Source organism: Convolutriloba macropyga, chromosome 12 (genome assembly GCF_964194025.1).
Source record: "Convolutriloba macropyga chromosome 12, txConMacr16.3, whole genome shotgun sequence".
Lineage (NCBI taxonomy): Eukaryota > Metazoa > Xenacoelomorpha > Acoela > Convolutidae > Convolutriloba > Convolutriloba macropyga.
The window spans coordinates 46,163,057-46,181,380 of NC_134479.1; the positions used below are offsets into that span (position 1 = coordinate 46,163,057).

General features: G+C 37.2%; 1 protein-coding gene across 2 annotated transcripts in view; it reads right to left on the minus strand.

Annotated features, from left to right (window-relative positions):
- LOC142350862 (uncharacterized) overlaps positions 1–18,324 on the minus strand; it is a 100,984-nt gene that overhangs the window by 18,757 nt on the left and 63,903 nt on the right. For both annotated transcript variants that reach the window (XM_075402848.1, XM_075402846.1), the window contains exon 12: positions 3,670–3,811. In XM_075402848.1, coding sequence (XP_075258963.1) covers positions 3,670–3,811 — 142 coding nt within the window. The remainder of the gene's footprint in view (positions 1–3,669; positions 3,812–18,324) is intronic.

The window sequence follows — 18,324 nt, forward strand, 5'->3', positions numbered from 1 at the left end:
TTACCACTAGATGCGGTAACCTAATATCAAAACCTAAAGGAAATGTTTTGGCTGTTCAGGTTAGAGAAACCAAAAAATTGACAACAATTTTCAAAAATTTGAAAAAATTGGCTTATGCCATGGCCAATAAAAATTTTGCAGTAAACTATTAGCAAATCCTAGACGAGATTTTATGCACCCTGGAGCTGGAAAACTTGAATAATGACAATAAAATTCAGAAAATTGGAAAAAAAACTGCAAGTTTTATCAAAGAAATTGGTAAAATTCGTGAAGTTGAAAACCGTTCCATTAGCACTTGAAACTAGAAAATAACCTATTATTGTGACACCAAGAGCTGAAACAACAAAAATATTCAAAAAACTTGAAAATTTTTTTAAAAATTAGAAGAAATTACCGTGTTTATGTTTGGTGTAGCAATACATATAGCTCTTAAAATGGCCATAAAAAGTAATTACGTCTTGGAAAAGACCTTTATCAACTTTGACAAACCTCAATTTCAGACTGGTCCAACAAGAAAACCGAAAGACAGAAAAAATTGCAACATTTTGCGCTCAAAAACTTCTGAAAATGACCTGTTAACCTTGAATTACGGCCTTCCCAGTAGCTTCAACACTCTAAGTACTTGATGAACTACTAAACGCGGCTAAGGGCCTCTAATGAAACTTGATGCCCGCTGAGCTTTATCTGTTTATCCCGTTTTGAAAGCTCAAAGTCATGAAAAAAGGTGTGAAAACATCTTACAAAAATAAAAAGACAGAGAACCAATACAATCCAATTCTTGGATTGTAAAAAATTAGGAGCGCTATAATAGCCGGCTGAGAAGATGAGCGCGGCTATTAAACATAACCAACTAACGTCGGGCGAATCGCTCTCAAACGACCGGCGAGCGGTTGGCTTCGTCAGTAGCTAGCCACGGTTTAGTGAGGCTAGCTTTAGCTTAATTAAAGGGGCGTGAGGTGAGGGGGTCTTTATCCCATTTTTGAGGACGAACAGTCAAATGAGTCAGACGAAAAATCGGTCAAGCGAAGAATCGCATAAAAAGACCGACAGGAGTGATATAATTGCTAAACTTTATAAACTTACAGAAAAAACAATTAAAAATTCGCGCAAACTCATGACCTTATCGCCTCCAAAGCGCCCTTTTCAAAAACCAATACCTCTTCAATAAATTTTATGTCAGCTTTAAAGAAGGTTCATTGGCCATTAAAAGCAAACCTCAAAAATTTGAAAAATATGTCAAACTTGGAAAACAATTGCGAAATTTGATTTTTTTTGTGTTTAAGTTGTCTTTACCATTACATATAAACACGAAAACATAAAAAGGATCAAAATTCAAATAGGATCAATTTGTGTTTTAAAATTCTCGATATAGCCCGCAGGCTGCCGAAGAATAGCCACCGTTGAACACACTCAACAACTTTGGGATCAAAACAATTCAAGAAAAAAATTTCCAAGTGTCAAGAAAGTTTTAATTTGGTTCGCAGTTTCATTAAAATCAATAAATAAGTGAAATTCATACTCCAAATAGGCGGATAATAAGCTTAATACTAATACTAGTTAGCAGTATACTCTAATGATTCTGATAACTTAAGTCCAAATCTTTTAACATTAAGACTTACAGCCCGGGCTTTATTGGTTTATCTCTTTTGTCTTGATTTCGCTTTTTGACCATGAACCCATTCCTTTATATTGCAGAAGGAAATCTAAACTCTGTGTAGTTAAAACAGTGGATGAGAAATATCCTTTGATTGCCTGACGGCGGCTATTAACTAACACTTGTGAAAAAATGTTGTCAATATCGGGAAAACCAAGCGTCATCAACCAAATACGTTAAACAAATTCACTTCATCCTCATTAGAAAGCCTATTGAATCTGTCCTCAATGAGACTTAATGCCAAGAAAACAAAGAACATCAATAAGTCAAAATACAAACTCAATATTTTATGAAAACAGTGTTCAAGTGAAAACAACAATTAACTACCAAAAACTTCAAAAAACCTGAATTGTCTCATTAGAAATCCAAAATCCAATGTTAACTGTCTTCAGAGCAACCATGTGACAAGAAAACAAAAGTAACAGAAAATACTGGCAAAACTCAAAACCTCACTATCGTTTTTGAAAACAGGTAATATCAAAGTTAAAAAGCCGATCGCTATATACTTGAACAATTTATGTGAGTCATTAGGCCTCACTGGAACACCAATAAGAATTGTCCTTAAGGAGACTAATCGACACGTCAGCAAAAAAAAAAAACAACTTTGATGGGCGGTACTCAAAAATTCGCTAACATTTTTGAAAGCAGTTTGTCAGCCCTTTAAATCCGAACGCTAAAAACCAATGCAATAAATGAATTCATTTTAGCCCACAAAAAGCCGACTGTACTTGTCATTAAATATACGAAGTGAGGAGACAACAAATGTGATAAGGGCAAAACTCAAAAAAAATTACGTACATTTTTCAAACTAAAAGTTTAAGGTCATAAAAACTAGTAGCAGCCGATTGGGGGTACATGTCATTGCATCTAAGAACCATTAGAACACATTTACACCAAAAATTTGTTCAGACAACAATTTCTCACTTCACTTAAGCAGTTTGAATTTTAATTTTAATTCTAAGCAATTTTAATTCTAAGCTACTCGGTTTTTCGCTCCTTTTACTACTCTAGCGTGATTAAAATCATAACGCTTGACTTCTGATAGATCTATTCCGTTTTGCCCCCCCCCCAGCTTAGTGGGCTCATCTTTCATACCCCCAGGCGCACGTGCTATTTTTTCATATAGTAACGTGGTATATAACAACATATAATTTGTAACTTGGGGGCGTAAAAAACACTCGGGGGGGGGGGGGGGGGGCAGAAAAGATCCCTTCTAACTTGGGGGCGTAAAAAAACTCGGGGGGGGGGCAGAAAAGATCCCTTCTGATTGACATCAAACAGTCAGAAACATGCAATCAGATGTTTAAAAAAGGACAGTGCACCAATACAACTAAAACCTTTCGATTGTAAAAAGGGAGAGCTAAATAATAGGGTTTGAGGGGCTGACGGCAGCTAATAATAAACTTGAGAAAACCGTGTAGCTTTTCTCATCAGACCTTACAAAACTGTTGTTGTACAATGGAGACGCCTGACGTGATCAAAAACTTTCGCTTTAAGCAAAAAATTTTACACCCACTCTACTCGCTTTCTTTTGAAAACCGGCACAAACAAAACCACCCCACTTTAATCTTGTTCAACGATAAAAGAAATTCATAGTTTTGATACATATGGCATTGACTTTTACATCCTATTTCAGATCCACTCAAAAGATTTAAAATAAATTACCATAACTCCTCTTCGACTCATAATAGGAGCGCAATATTAACAGGCTGAGAAGATGGCTGCGGCTAGTAATAGCTACAGCAATCTTAGTTGCCTTAATCCTTATCAAGTGACTAGCATGGGTTCTACTTCTTTTCGCCGCAATTCATTCAACCTGCCATATCTTATCATATTTTTCACCCCCGAACCCTTTCTCCAAACCGCATTTTGTGTTATAGCCAAAAAAAACTCAGGCCGGACCCTATGTATCCCTTACTTCGAATAAATTTTCTCCCTTTTTTAATACGGAATTAAAATAGGGGTGAAATGACAGAGGGGTAAGAATAAATAGGTGGTGAAAAAGCGGAACGAACCTGAGTGTTCTGTGGCAACGGGGTAGCACGCACTGCCTGGTGGTCCCATGAAGTTGTCATAACTCAAGGCAGAGGATATTAAAGGACCCGAGAGAAAGTGTCTGTCCGCTTGTGCCGAGGGAGAGTAACTCTGACCATGTACCTACACAAGGGGCATCAAAATCAAGCAAGTGTAACGAATAGCAGTAATGAACACGAATCATTAAAACATAACTATCGCAGTATTGATCCTCAAATGCACACTAAAAAAAGTTCAGGTAAATTTACCTGAACCAAGTTCAGGTAACTAGAAGTTCAGGTGAAGTTCAGGTGTAAAAGCACCTGAAATACACCTGAACTGAATTTCAGGTAAATTTTCACCTGAACTAGTTCAGGTGTGGTTACCTGAAAATAACTTTTATTGCATTCGGCAGTGAAACAACAAAAGTTTAGCAGAAACTAAAACACAACACAAATACAAACTTTAGGAGAAACATCAACACATTTATTAGGCAGCGTCCAGCATTTTTTCAAAGTGTTTCAATTTTAAATTTTGCAAAGTTACTGTAAAGTTTAGCATCAATTTTTCCCGCTCTTCAGCTCTACTGATGTTTCTAGATCGAACAAGTAATATGGGAGCCATTTGGGTTGTCTGAATTTTATATCAATCCTGAAGTTTCAGAAAAACGGTTTTAAGCGACTTTAATTTCTTTAAATCATAACAACAGGAAACGCAGTGGTTTTAAAGTGGATCAATTTGAATACAATCACTCTTCCCTAAATAATAAGTCAAAAACTATTATTCCTGCATAATGTAGATCTCTGGAAAACGGGATTATACGTATATAGAACCGGTAACGACATATGGTCCTCATTTAGCTTCCATTTGTTTACAGTCTTTCAGAATTAGATTGTTATTCTTCTTAATTCGAACTAATTCCATTTTCCAACATAAGCACTGCTTCAAAACCCTGTCCGTCGAACTAAAGTTTGCCTGTTAATTTTAGGTGCATCTTTTTGAAATTGGGCTCTACAAAGTATAGAGGACAAAACAAACATTTATGGAACTATTTCCTGCCGTTTATTAAGTTTAGCAAATCTACGGTTAAGTATAATATAAAGGTTTCCCACTCTTCAGCCCCACTGATGTTTCTAGATCGAACAAGTAATATGGGAGCCATTTGGGTTGTCTGAATTTTATATCAATCCTGAAGTTTCAGAAAAACGGTTTTAAGCGACTTTAATTTCTTTAAATCATAACAACAGGAAACGCAGTGGTTTTAAAGTGGATCAATTTGAATACAATCACTCTTCCCTATATAATAAGTCAAAAACTATTATTCCTGCATAATGTAGATCTCTGGAAAACGGGATTATAAGTATATAGAACCGGTAACGACATATGGTCCTCATTTAGCTTCCATTTGTTTAAAGTCTTTCAGAATCAGATTGTTATTCTTCTTAACTCGAACTAATTCCATTTTCCAACATAAGCACTGCTTCAAAACCCTGTCCGTCGAACTAAAGTTTGCCTGTTAATTTTAGGTGCATCTTTTTGAAATTGGGCTCTACAAAGTATAGAGGACAAAACAAACATTTATGGAACTATTTCCTGCCGTTTATTAAGTTTAGCAAATCTACGGTTAAGTATAATATAAAGGTTTCCCACTCTTCAGCCCCACTGATGTTTCTAGATCGTACAAGTAATATGGGAGCCATTTGGGTTGTCTGAATTTTATATCAATCCTGAAGTTTCAGAAAAACGGTTTTAAGCGACTTTAATTTCTTTAAATCATAACAACAGGAAACGCAGTGGTTTTAAAGTGGATCAACTTGAATGCACTCACTCTTCCCTATATATTAAATCAAAAACTATTATTCCTGGATAATGTAGATCTGTGGCAAACGGGATTATACGTATATAGAACCGGTAACGACATATGGTCCTCATTTAGCTTCCATTTGTTTACAGTCTTTCAGAATTAGAATGTTATTCTTCTTAATTCGAACTAATTCCATTTTCCAACATAAGCACTGCTTCAAAACCCTGTCCGTCCAACTGAAGTTTGCCTGTTATTTTAGGTGCATCTTTTTGAAATTGGGCTCTACAAAGTATAGAGGACAACACAAACATGGAACTATTTCCTGCCGTTTATTAAGTTTAGCAAATCTACGGTTAAGTATAATATAAAGGTTTCCCACTCTTCAGCCCCACTGATGTTTCTAGATCGAACAAGTAATTTGGAAGTCATTTGGGTTGTCTAAATTGAATATCAATCCTGAAGTTTCAGAAAAACGCTTTAAAGAGACTTTAATTTCTTTAAATCATAACAACAGGAACCACAGTGGTTTTAAAGTGGATCAATTTGAATGCAATCACTCTTATCTAATATTAAATCAAAAACTATTATTCCTGCATATAGTAGCTCTCTGGAAAATTGGATTGTAAGTATATAGAACCGGTAACGACATATGGTCCTCATTTAGCTTCCATTTATTTAAAGTCTTTCAGAATCAGATTGTTATTCTTCTTAATTCGAACTAATTCCATTTTCCAACATAAGCACTGCTTCAAATTCCTGTCCGTCGAATTGAAGTTTGCCTGTTAAATTTAGGTGCATTTTTACGAAACTGGTCTCTCTAGAAAGTTTAGAGGATAAAACAAACATTTTATGGAACCAATTCCTGCCGTTTATTAATTTTAGCAAAGCTACGGTTAAGTTTAATATAAAGGTTTCCCACTCTTCAGCCCTAATGATGTTTCTAGATCGAACAAGAAATTTGTGAGCCAATTGAGTTGTCTGTAGTGAATATCAATCCTGAAGTTTCAGAAAAACCGTTTAGAGAGACTTTAATTTCTTTAAATCATAACAACAGGAAACGCAGTGGTTTTAAAGTGGATCAACTTGAATGCAATAACTCTTCCCTATTTATTAAATCAAAAAATATTATTCCTGCATAAAATAGATCTCTGGAAAACTGGATTATACGTATAAAGAACCGGTAACGACATATGGTCCTCATTTAGCTTCCCTTTATTTAAAGTCTTTCAGAATCAGATTGTTATTCTTCTTAATTCGAACTAATTCCATTTTCCAACATAAGCACTGCTTCAAATTCCTGTCCGTCGAATTGAAGTTTGCCTGTTAATTTTAGGTGCATCTTTCCGAAACTGGTCTCTCTAGAAAGTATAGAGGATAAAACAAACATTTTATGGAACCAATTCCTGCCGTTTATTAATTTTAGCAAAGCTACGGTTAAGTTTAATATAAAGGTTTCCCACTCTTCAGCCCTAATGATGTTTCTAGATCGAACAAGAAATTTGTGAGCCAATTGAGTTGTCTGTAGTGAATATCAATCCTGAAGTTTCAGAAAAACCGTTTAGAGAGACTTTAATTTCTTTAAATCATAACAACAGGAAACGCAGTGGTTTTAAAGTGGATCAACTTGAATGCAATAACTCTTCCCTATTTATTAAATCAAAAAATATTATTCCTGCATAAAATAGATCTCTGGAAAACTGGATTATACGTATAAAGAACCGGTAACGACATATGGTCCTCATTTAGCTTCCATTTGTTTAAAGTCTTTCAGAATCAGATTGTTATTCTTCTTAATTCGAACTAATTCCATTTTTCAACATAAGCACTGCTTCAAAATCCGGTCCGTCGAACTGAAGTTTGCCTGTTAATATTAGGTGAATCTTTCCGAAATTGGGCTCTCTGGAAAGTATAGAGGACAAAACAAACACTTATGGAACTATTTCCTGCCGTTTATAAATTTTAGCAAAGCTACGGTTAACCTAATATAAATGTTTCTCACTCTTCAGCCATACTTATGTTTCTAGATCGAACAAGTAATTTGGAAGTCATTTGGGTTGTCTATATTGAATATCAATCCTGAAGTTTCAGAAAAACTGTTTAAAGAGACTTTAATTTCTTTAAATCATAACAACAGGAAACGCAGTGGTTTTAAACTGGATCAACTTGAATGCAATCACTCTTCGTTGTATATTAAATCAAAAGCTATTATTCCTGCATAATGTAGATCTCTGGAAAACGGGATTATACGTATATAGAACCGGTAACGACATATGGTCCTCATTTAGCTTCCATTTGTTTAAAGTCTTTCAGAATCAGATTGTTATTCTTCTTAATTCGAACTAATTCCATTTTCCAACATAAGCACTGCTTCAAAACCCTGTTCGTCGAACTGAAGTTTGCCTGTTATTTTTAGGTGCCTCTTTCCGAAATTGGGTTCTCTAGAAAGTATAGGGGACAAAACAAACATTTATGGAACTATTTCCTGCCGTTCATTAAGTTTAGCAAAGCTACGGTTAAGTTTAATATAAAGGTTTCCCACTCTTCAGCCCTACTGAAGTTTCTAGATCGAACAAGTAATTTGGAAGCCATTTGGGTTGCCTGAATTGAATATCAATCCTGAAGTTTCAGAAAAACTGCTTAAAAAGACTTTATTTTCTTGAAATCATAACAACAGGAAACGCAGTGGTTTTAAAGTGGATCAGCTTGAATGCAATCACTCTTCCCTATATATTAAATCAAAAACTATTATTCATGCATAATGTAGATCTCTGGAAAACGGGATTATATGTATATAGAACCGGTAACGACATATGGTCCTCATTTAGCTTCCATTTGTTTAAAGTCTTTCAGAATCAGATTGTTATTCTTCTTAATTCGAACTAATTCCATTTTCCAACATAAGCACTGCTTCAAAACCCTGTTCGTCGAACTGAAGTTTGCCTGTTATTTTTAGGTGCCTCTTTCCGAAATTGGGCTCTCTAGAAAGTATAGGGGACAAAACAAACATTTATGGAACTTTTTCCTGCCGTTTATTAAGTTTAGCAAAGCTACGGTTAAGTTTAATATAAAGGTTTCCCACTCTTCAGCCCTACTGATGTTTCTAGATCGAACAAGTTTTTTGGGAACCAAATGGGTTGTCTGAATTGAATTTCAATCCTGAAGTTTCAGAAAAAACGGGTTAAAGAGAATTTAATTTCTTTAAATCATAACAACAGGAAACGCAGTGGTTTTAAAGTGGATCAACTTCAATGCAATCACTCTTCCCTATATAATGAGTCAAAAACTACTATTCCTGCATAAAGTAGCTCTCTGGAAAACTGGATTATACGTATATAGAAACGGTAACGACGTATGGTCCTCATTTAGCTTCCATTTATTTAAAGTCTTTCAGAATCAGATTGTTATTCTTCTTAATTCGGACTATTTCCATTTTCCAACATAAGCACTGCTTCAAAACCCTGTCCGTCGAACTGAAGTTTGCCTGTTAAATTTAGGTGCATCTTTTGAAATTGGGCTCTACAAAGTATAGAGGACAAAACAAACATTTATGGAACTATTTCCTGCCGTTTATTAAGTTTAGCAAATCTACGGTTAAGTATAATATAAAGGTTTCCCACTCTTCAGCCCCACTGATGTTTCTAGATCAAACAAGTTATTTGGAAGCCATTTGGGTTGTCTGAATTGAATATCAATCCTGAAGTTTCAGAAAAACTGTTTAAAGAGACTTTAATTTCTTTAAATCATAACAACAGGAAACGCAGTGGTTTTAAAGTGGATCAACTTGAATGCAATCACTCTTCCCTATATATTAAATCAAAAACTATTATTCCTGCATAATGTAGATCTCTGGAAAACGGGATTATACGTATATAGAACCGGTAACGACATATGGTCCTCATTTAGCTTCCATTTGTTTAAAGTCTTTCAGAATCAGATTGTTATTCTTCTTAACTCGAACTAATTCCATTTTCCAACATAAGCACTGCTTCAAAACCCTGTCCGTCGAACTGAAGTTTGCCTGTTAATTTTAGGTGAATCTTTCCGAAATCGGGCTCTCTGGAAAGTATAGAGGACAAAACAAACACTTATGGAACTATTTCCTGCCGTTTATAATTTTTAGCAAAGCTACGGTTAACCTAATATAAAGGTTTCCCACTCTTCAGCGCTACTAATGTTTCTACATCGTACAAGTAATTTGTGAGCCATTTGGGTTGCCTGAATTGAATATCAATACAGAAGTTCCAAAAAAACGGTTTAAAAAGACTTTAATTTCTTTAAATCATAATAACAGGAAACGCAGTGGTTTTAAAGTGGATCAACTTGAATGCAATCACTCTTCCCTATATATTAAATCAAAAACTAATATACCTGCATAAAATAGATCTCTGGAGAACTAGATTACACTATTATAGAAGCGGTAACGACATATGGTCCCAATGTAGCTTCCATTTTTTGAAGTCTTTCAGATTCAGATTGATAGAGGTACAATTAGTTGTTTTGTTGATAAGTGGTCAAGTGCTCAGCAAAACTCTACCAGCATATGCTTATACTGTTAGTATTGTAACCGTCTAGTATTTTCTTTAATTGTATTACCCTAAATCGGCCTGGTAAAAAAGTAATTGATTGGTAAATTTGAAAAAAAGTCACTTTTTTTTAGTGATATTGGTGTTCCCCAAAACTGCGTGCCCCAAAAAATCATAGCATCCCTACTTATATGGGTTCGTTGAATTTGTATGTTAGTGAGGAGTATCTCCATGTACATTTTCTATATGGTTTTATGGAATTGAAGGGGTCAATTTTGGCTCTGTAGGCACCAAACCTCGATTATCAGCCGTTTTCGGCTATTTCGGCGGTGAAAAAATGTCGAAATTTTTGGTGTCAAGATTAAAAATTATAGTGTTTTAGATTGCTCAGTTAATGGGAAGTATCACTATTTGTATTATTTACCATTTTTTCACAAGTTTTGATGGTTTATTTTAGCGAAACGCGAAACTTTGTAGTCAAAATAGGTAATTTGACCAAATGAATGAGTGAAGTGGTGTTTTTTGCAATTGAACAAGTTTTTAGGCGTGCTTTTTGTGTTTTCTGGACAGTATTTAAGTCCTTGAAGCTAATTGTACCAATAAATGGGGTTAACTCAACAATTTTTCTTTTTTCACGATTTCGTCAAATTTCTTTGGATGTTGTTTTGTGTCAAAACACACAAAACATCATATCCTTCATGGTGAGGTGGGAAATTTTTTCCCACCTCACCATGAAGGTTTGCCGTGACCTAGAACATGGAAGTGGACCAGAGTTACACCCACAAATGCGCCGGGAACGCTGTTTCACGTTGTTTTACGTCGGTTCCGGAGATCTTGGGCTTCGATTTTAGCCCAATAAATGTGGTACAGAACAGTAATTTGTTAATATCTGCTAAAGTACTGGACCAAATTAAACGGGAGTGGTCGCATTTTGTTAGCACTGAACCCCTCTTGCTTGCAGTGTTTGGTTGGTTTCCCAAATCGGCCTAATCAAAAAGTTATTAATGTTCAAAGTTGAAATAGGTCGAATTTTCGGGCTATTCTGGGTGACCCAAATTTCGGTACAACAAAACACCCGATTTACCCAATAAATGTTAGTGTTTTAGAATCCTCAGTTAGTGGGGAGTCTTACCATATATATTTTGTATGCAGTTTTATGGAGTCCAGGTGGTGAATTTTAGCGAAACATGAGCCGTACTTGGTCACTTTTGACATTTGGTACGGTACCTTTATGTTGGAATATCTCCTCGTAGAGTGAACCGATTTTTGATCTGTTTGTTGATTTGAACTCAGCTTGAGCCGTACTTGAATCCCTGTAAATAGCGTTTTGTTTCTTTCAGCCGTTTTCGAGAAATTGGCCAGGACACATACCTCCATTTTTACCATTTCGTGTCCGGTACATTTCGTGTATGTACATGTTTCACCATCAAAATTTGCTGTTTTAGACTCGATAGTTGGTTCGTTAGATTCGTTTAGTAATGGGATTGTCCCCATATATATTTTACAGGCCATTTTATGTCGTTCAGAAGGTCAATTTTAGCTCTGAATCTGGCGTATCTCTCTTCTGGGGCCATTTGGTACGGTACCTTATTTTTGCTATAACTCCTTGAAGAATGCACCGATTGGGCTCATTTTTTAATATGATGCGTATCTCAAGCAGTGCTTCAAACTGTACTAAGGGCGTTTTTTTTGTTCAGCCGTTTTAGAGAAATTGGCCAGGGAACTTGACCCCATTTTGTCCCCAGAAGACCATGACTGCCAGGTCTGGTCACTTTCTGAACTCCGAATTTCTTAAATGCACGTGTAAAAATTAGTGATTTGAACAGCACGTATAACGTAGATTCTGAATATGTATATTTTATGTATAGTTCATGTATGAGTGGTTATTGGTTATAGCACAGAAACAGGACATCCAAATGGGTCATTTTAGTCAATTGGTACGGTACCTTGATGTTGGAATATCTCCTCGTAGAGTGGACCGATTTTTGATCTGTTTGTTGATTTGAACTCAGCTTGAGCCCTACTTGAATCCCTGTAAATGGCGTTTTGTTTCTTTCAGCCGTTTTTGAGAAATTGGCCTCGACACATACGGTCATTTGGACCTTTTAGTGACTGGTACGTTTCACGTTTCTACATGTGAAATGGTGAAAATAATCACTTTGACTGCACGAATAGGCTTGTTCAACTCCATTTGTAATGGGGATTCTCCCCATATATATTTTGTATAGGGTTTTCCGAGATCTAGGGGGTCAATTTTCACTCTGCAAGTGACCCCCCCCCCCCCAACCCCCGTGAATATATTCACAAAATCATGTAATTTCCTTGGGAAAATGGGAAAATGTTGTTTTGGGGTACCAGTATAAGCACTGTAGTCCCCATATAATGTGGGAAAACTCTACTCCAATTTTCAGCCATATTGGTTGAGGGGTTGATCTTCTCTCCCCTTATTACTTATGTATACTATTATTATAAGGTGAGGGCGTTTCGCCCCATGGGGTGCACCTCCCCCCCTGTCCCGTTGAGACGCCGGTTAGTCGGCTCCCCCCCTCTGGGCTTTGGTGCACCTCATGATGGGGACGTACGCGCGGTGCGGGCGAGTTTTGCGGGCGTCTTTCGTTGCGTTTCGGTGTGTTTCTGTGTTTATGTTTCTTTTCATGTTAGACTAAATGCTCTCTTTCAGAGCATTTGTTTGCTTGTTTGGCGGAACAACAGCTGTCTTCAACCCTCAAACGGTGAGTTCGCACGTTGTGCTCTCTTTGCTTTTCAGCGCTCACAGTGATGGCCTGAGCTTTTTTTTTTGTGCTTGCTCTGAGCCTCCTGTGATGAAGCGCTGCAATTGTTTGAGTCCTGTGAGCACTCATCGAGTGCCTTCTTCTTTTTGTAGCAGTGCTGCGTTGCAGCGCTCTTTCTTGGGCAACACAGTGACGGCTTGAGCAGTGTGTGTCTTTGTTTTTTCGTTTGCTCAAGACCGCCTGTGACCAAGCAAAGCAATTATTTAGGTCGTGTGTGTCAGCACTCACCGAGTGCTCTTCAGCCTCCTGTGGTGAGGCTAAGCAATTATTTGAGTCTAGTGTGCACCCACTGAGTGGGTTTTTTCCTGCGTTGTACAGAGCTAATTTTCGATCTAGGTGGTCTGAGAAAAAGGAACTTAACACGATGTAAGATTTCGCACTCAAAATACTATCTTTATACAGTTTAACAAAAAGTGTTTTTCAATATAGTGAAGGACTTATTCAAATCAACTGAGCGCCTAAGTAGGAGTGGGAAAGTCCAAATAGGTTCTAAAGCCCAAGGGATTATCGTTCTAGGTGGTCTGAGATAGAAGTACTTAACACGTTGTCAGATTTCGCACTCAAAATACGATCTTTATACAGTTTAACAAAAAGTGTTTTTCAATATAGTGAAGGAATTATCCAAATCAATTGAGTGCCTAAGTAGGAGTGGGAAAGAACAAATAGGTTCTAAACCCCAAGGGATTATCGTTCTAGGTGGTCTGAGATAGAAGTACTTAACACGTTGTCAGATTTCGCACTCAAAATACTATCTTTATACAGTTTAACAAAAAGTGTTTTTCAATATAGTGAAGGACTTATCCAAATCAATTGAGCGCCTAAGTAGGAGTGGGAAATTATAAATAGGTTCTAAAGCAGAAGGAATTATTGTTCTAGGTGGTCTGAGATAGAAGTACTTAACACGTTGTCAGATTTCGCACTCAAAATACGATCTTTATACAGTTTAACAAAAAGTGTTTTTCAGTATAGTGAAGGACTTATTCAAATCAATTGAGGGCCTAAGTAGGAGTGGGAAAGTCCAAATAGGTTCTAAAGCAGAATGAATTATCGTTCTAGCTGGTCTGAGATAGAAGTACTTAACACGTTGTCAGATTTCGCACTCAAAATACGATCTTTATACAGTTTAACAAAAAGTGTTTTTCAGTATAGTGAAGGACTTATTCAAATCAATTGAGGGCCTAAGTAGGAGTGGGAAAGTCCAAATAGGTTCTAAAGCAGAATGAATTATCGTTCTAGGTGGTCTGAGATAGAAGTACTTAACACGTTGTCAGATTTCGCACTCAAAATACGATCTTTATACAGTTTAACAAAAAGTGTTTTTCAGTATAGTGAAGGACTTATTCAAATCAATTGAGGGCCTAAGTAGGAGTGGGAAAGTCCAAATAGGTTCTAAAGCAGAATGAATTATCGTTCTAGGTGGTCTGAGATAGAAGTACTTAACACGTTGTCAGATTTCGCACTCAAAATACGATCTTTATACAGTTTAACAAAAAGTGTTTTTCAGTATAGTGAAGGACTTATTCAAATCAATTGAGGGCCTAAGTAGGAGTGGGAAAGTCCAAATAGGTTCTAAAGCAGAATGAATTGTCGTTCTAGGTGGTCTGAGATAGAAGTACTTAACACGTTGTCAGATTTCGCACTCAAAATACGATCTTTATACAGTTTAACAAAAAGTGTTTTTCAGTATAGTGAAGGACTTATTCAAATCAATGATCCCCTCGTAGAGTGAACCGATTTTTGATCTGTTTGTTGATTTGAACTCAGCTTGAGCCGTACTTGAATCCCTGTAAATAGCGTTTTGTTTCTTTCAGCCGTTTTCGAGAAATTGGCCAGGACACATACCTCCATTTTTACCATTTCGTGTCCGGTACATTTCGTGTATGTACATGTTTCACCATCAAAATTTGCTGTTTTAGACTCGATAGTTGGTTCGTTAGATTCGTTTAGTAATGGGGATTGTCCCCATATATATTTTACAGGCCATTTTATGTCGTTCAGAAGGTCAATTTTAGCTCTGAATCTGGCGTATCTCTCTTCTGGGGCCATTTGGTACGGTACCTTATTTTTGCTATAACTCCTTGAAGAATGCACCGATTGGGCTCATTTTTTAATATGATGCGTATCTCAAGCAGTGCTTCAAACTGTACTAAGGGCGTTTTTTTTGTTCAGCCGTTTTAGAGAAATTGGCCAGGGAACTTGACCCCATTTTGTCCCCAGAAGACCATGACTGCCAGGTCTGGTCACTTTCTGAACTCCGAATTTCTTAAATGCACGTGTAAAAATTAGTGATTTGAACAGCACGTATAACGTAGATTCTGAATATGTATATTTTATGTATAGTTCATGTATGAGTGGTTATTGGTTATAGCACAGAAACAGGACATCCAAATGGGTCATTTTAGTCAATTGGTACGGTACCTTGATGTTGGAATATCTCCTCGTAGAGTGGACCGATTTTTGATCTGTTTGTTGATTTGAACTCAGCTTGAGCCCTACTTGAATCGCTGTAAATGGCGTTTTGTTTCTTTCAGCCGTTTTTGAGAAATTGGCCTCGACACATACGGTCATTTGGACCTTTTAGTGACTGGTACGTTTCACGTTTCTACATGTGAAATGGTGAAAATAATCACTTTGACTGCACGAATAGGCTTGTTCAACTCCATTTGTAATGGGGATTCTCCCCATATATATTTTGTATAGGGTTTTCCGAGATCTAGGGGGTCAATTTTCACTCTGCAAGTGACCCCCCCCCCCCCCCCAACCCCCGTGAATATATTCACAAAATCATGTAATTTCCTTGGGAAAATGGGAAAATGTTGTTTTGGGGTACCAGTATAAGCACTGTAGTCCCCATATAATGTGGGAAAACTCTACTCCAATTTTCAGCCATATTGGTTGAGGGGTTGATCTTCTCTCCCCTTATTACTTATGTATACTATTATTATAAGGTGAGGGCGTTTCGCCCCATGGGGTGCACCTCCCCCCCTGTCCCGTTGAGACGCCGGTTAGTCGGCTCCCCCCCCCTCTGGGCTTTGGTGCACCTCATGATGGGGACGTACGCGCGGTGCGGGCGAGTTTTGCGGGCGTCTTTCGTTGCGTTTCGGTGCGTTTCGGTGTGTTTCTGTGTTTATGTTTCTTTTCATGTTAGACTAAATGCTCTCTTTCAGAGCATTTGTTTGCTTGTTTGGCGGAACAACAGCTGTCTTCAACCCTCAAACGGTGAGTTCGCACGTTGTGCTCTCTTTGCTTTTCAGCGCTCACAGTGATGGCCTGAGCTTTTTTTTTTGTGCTTGCTCTGAGCCTCCTGTGATGAAGCGCTGCAATTGTTTGAGTCCTGTGAGCACTCATCGAGTGCCTTCTTCTTTTTGTAGCAGTGCTGCGTTGCAGCGCTCTTTCTTGGGCAACACAGTGACGGCTTGAGCAGTGCGTGTCTTTGTTTTTTCGTTTGCTCAAGACCGCCTGTGACCAAGCAAAGCAATTATTTAGGTCGTGTGTGTCAGCACTCACCGAGTGCTCTTCAGCCTCCTGTGGTGAGGCTAAGCAATTATTTGAGTCTAGTGTGCACCCACTGAGTGGGTTTTTTCCTGCGTTGTACAGAGCTAATTTTCGATCTAGGTGGTCTGAGAAAAAGGAACTTAACACGATGTAAGATTTCGCACTCAAAATACTATCTTTATACAGTTTAACAAAAAGTGTTTTTCAATATAGTGAAGGACTTATTCAAATCAACTGAGCGCCTAAGTAGGAGTGGGAAAGAACAAATAGGTTCTAAAGCCCAAGGGATTATCGTTCTAGGTGGTCTGAGATAGAAGTACTTAACACGTTGTCAGATTTCGCACTCAAAATACTATCTTTATACAGTTTAACAAAAAGTGTTTTTCAATATAGTGAAGGAATTATCCAAATCAATTGAGTGCCTAAGTAGGAGTGGGAAAGAACAAATAGGTTCTAAAGCCCAAGGGATTATCGTTCTAGGTGGTCTGAGATAGAAGTACTTAACACGTTGTCAGATTTCGCACTCAAAATACTATCTTTATACAGTTTAACAAAAAGTGTTTTTCAATATAGTGAAGGACTTATCCAAATCAATTGAGCGCCTAAGTAGGAGTGGGAAATTATAAATAGGTTCTAAAGCAGAAGGAATTATTGTTCTAGGTGGTCTGAGATAGAAGTACTTAACACGTTGTCAGATTTCGCACTCAAAATACGATCTTTATACAGTTTAAAAAAAAGTGTTTTTCAGTATAGTGAAGGACTTATTCAAATCAATTGAGGGCCTAAGTAGGAGTGGGAAAGTCCAAATAGGTTCTAAAGCAGAATGAATTATCGTTCTAGCTGGTCTGAGATAGAAGTACTTAACACGTTGTCAGATTTCGCACTCAAAATACGATCTTTATACAGTTTAACAAAAAGTGTTTTTCAGTATAGTGAAGGACTTATTCAAATCAATTGAGGGCCTAAGTAGGAGTGGGAAAGTCCAAATAGGTTCTAAAGCAGAATGAATTATCGCTCTAGGTGGTCTGAGATAGAAGTACTTAACACGTTGTCAGATTTCGCACTCAAAATACGATCTTTATACAGTTTAACAAAAAGTGTTTTTCAGTATAGTGAAGGACTTATTCAAATCAATTGAGGGCCTAAGTAGGAGTGGGAAAGTCCAAATAGGTTCTAAAGCAGAATGAATTATCGTTCTAGGTGGTCTGAGATAGAAGTACTTAACACGTTGTCAGATTTCGCACTCAAAATACGATCTTTATACAGTTTAACAAAAAGTGTTTTTCAGTATAGTGAAGGACTTATTCAAATCAATTGAGGGCCTAAGTAGGAGTGGGAAAGTCCAAATAGGTTCTAAAGCAGAATGAATTGTCGTTCTAGGTGGTCTGAGATAGAAGTACTTAACACGTTGTCAGATTTCGCACTCAAAATACGATCTTTATACAGTTTAACAAAAAGTGTTTTTCAGTATAGTGAAGGACTTATTCAAATCAATGATCCCCTCGTAGAGTGAACCGATTTTTGATCTGTTTGTTGATTTGAACTCAGCTTGAGCCGTACTTGAATCCCTGTAAATAGCGTTTTGTTTCTTTCAGCCGTTTTCGAGAAATTGGCCAGGACACATACCTCCATTTTTACCATTTCGTGTCCGGTACATTTCGTGTATGTACATGTTTCACCATCAAAATTTGCTGTTTTAGACTCGATAGTTGGTTCGTTAGATTCGTTTAGTAATGGGGATTGTCCCCATATATATTTTACAGGCCATTTTATGTCGTTCAGAAGGTCAATTTTAGCTCTGAATCTGGCGTATCTCTCTTCTGGGGCCATTTGGTACGGTACCTTATTTTTGCTATAACTCCTTGAAGAATGCACCGATTGGGCTCATTTTTTAATATGATGCGTATCTCAAGCAGTGCTTCAAACTGTACTAAGGGCGTTTTTTTTGTTCAGCCGTTTTAGAGAAATTGGCCAGGGAACTTGACCCCATTTTGTCCCCAGAAGACCATGACTGCCAGGTCTGGTCACTTTCTGAACTCCGAA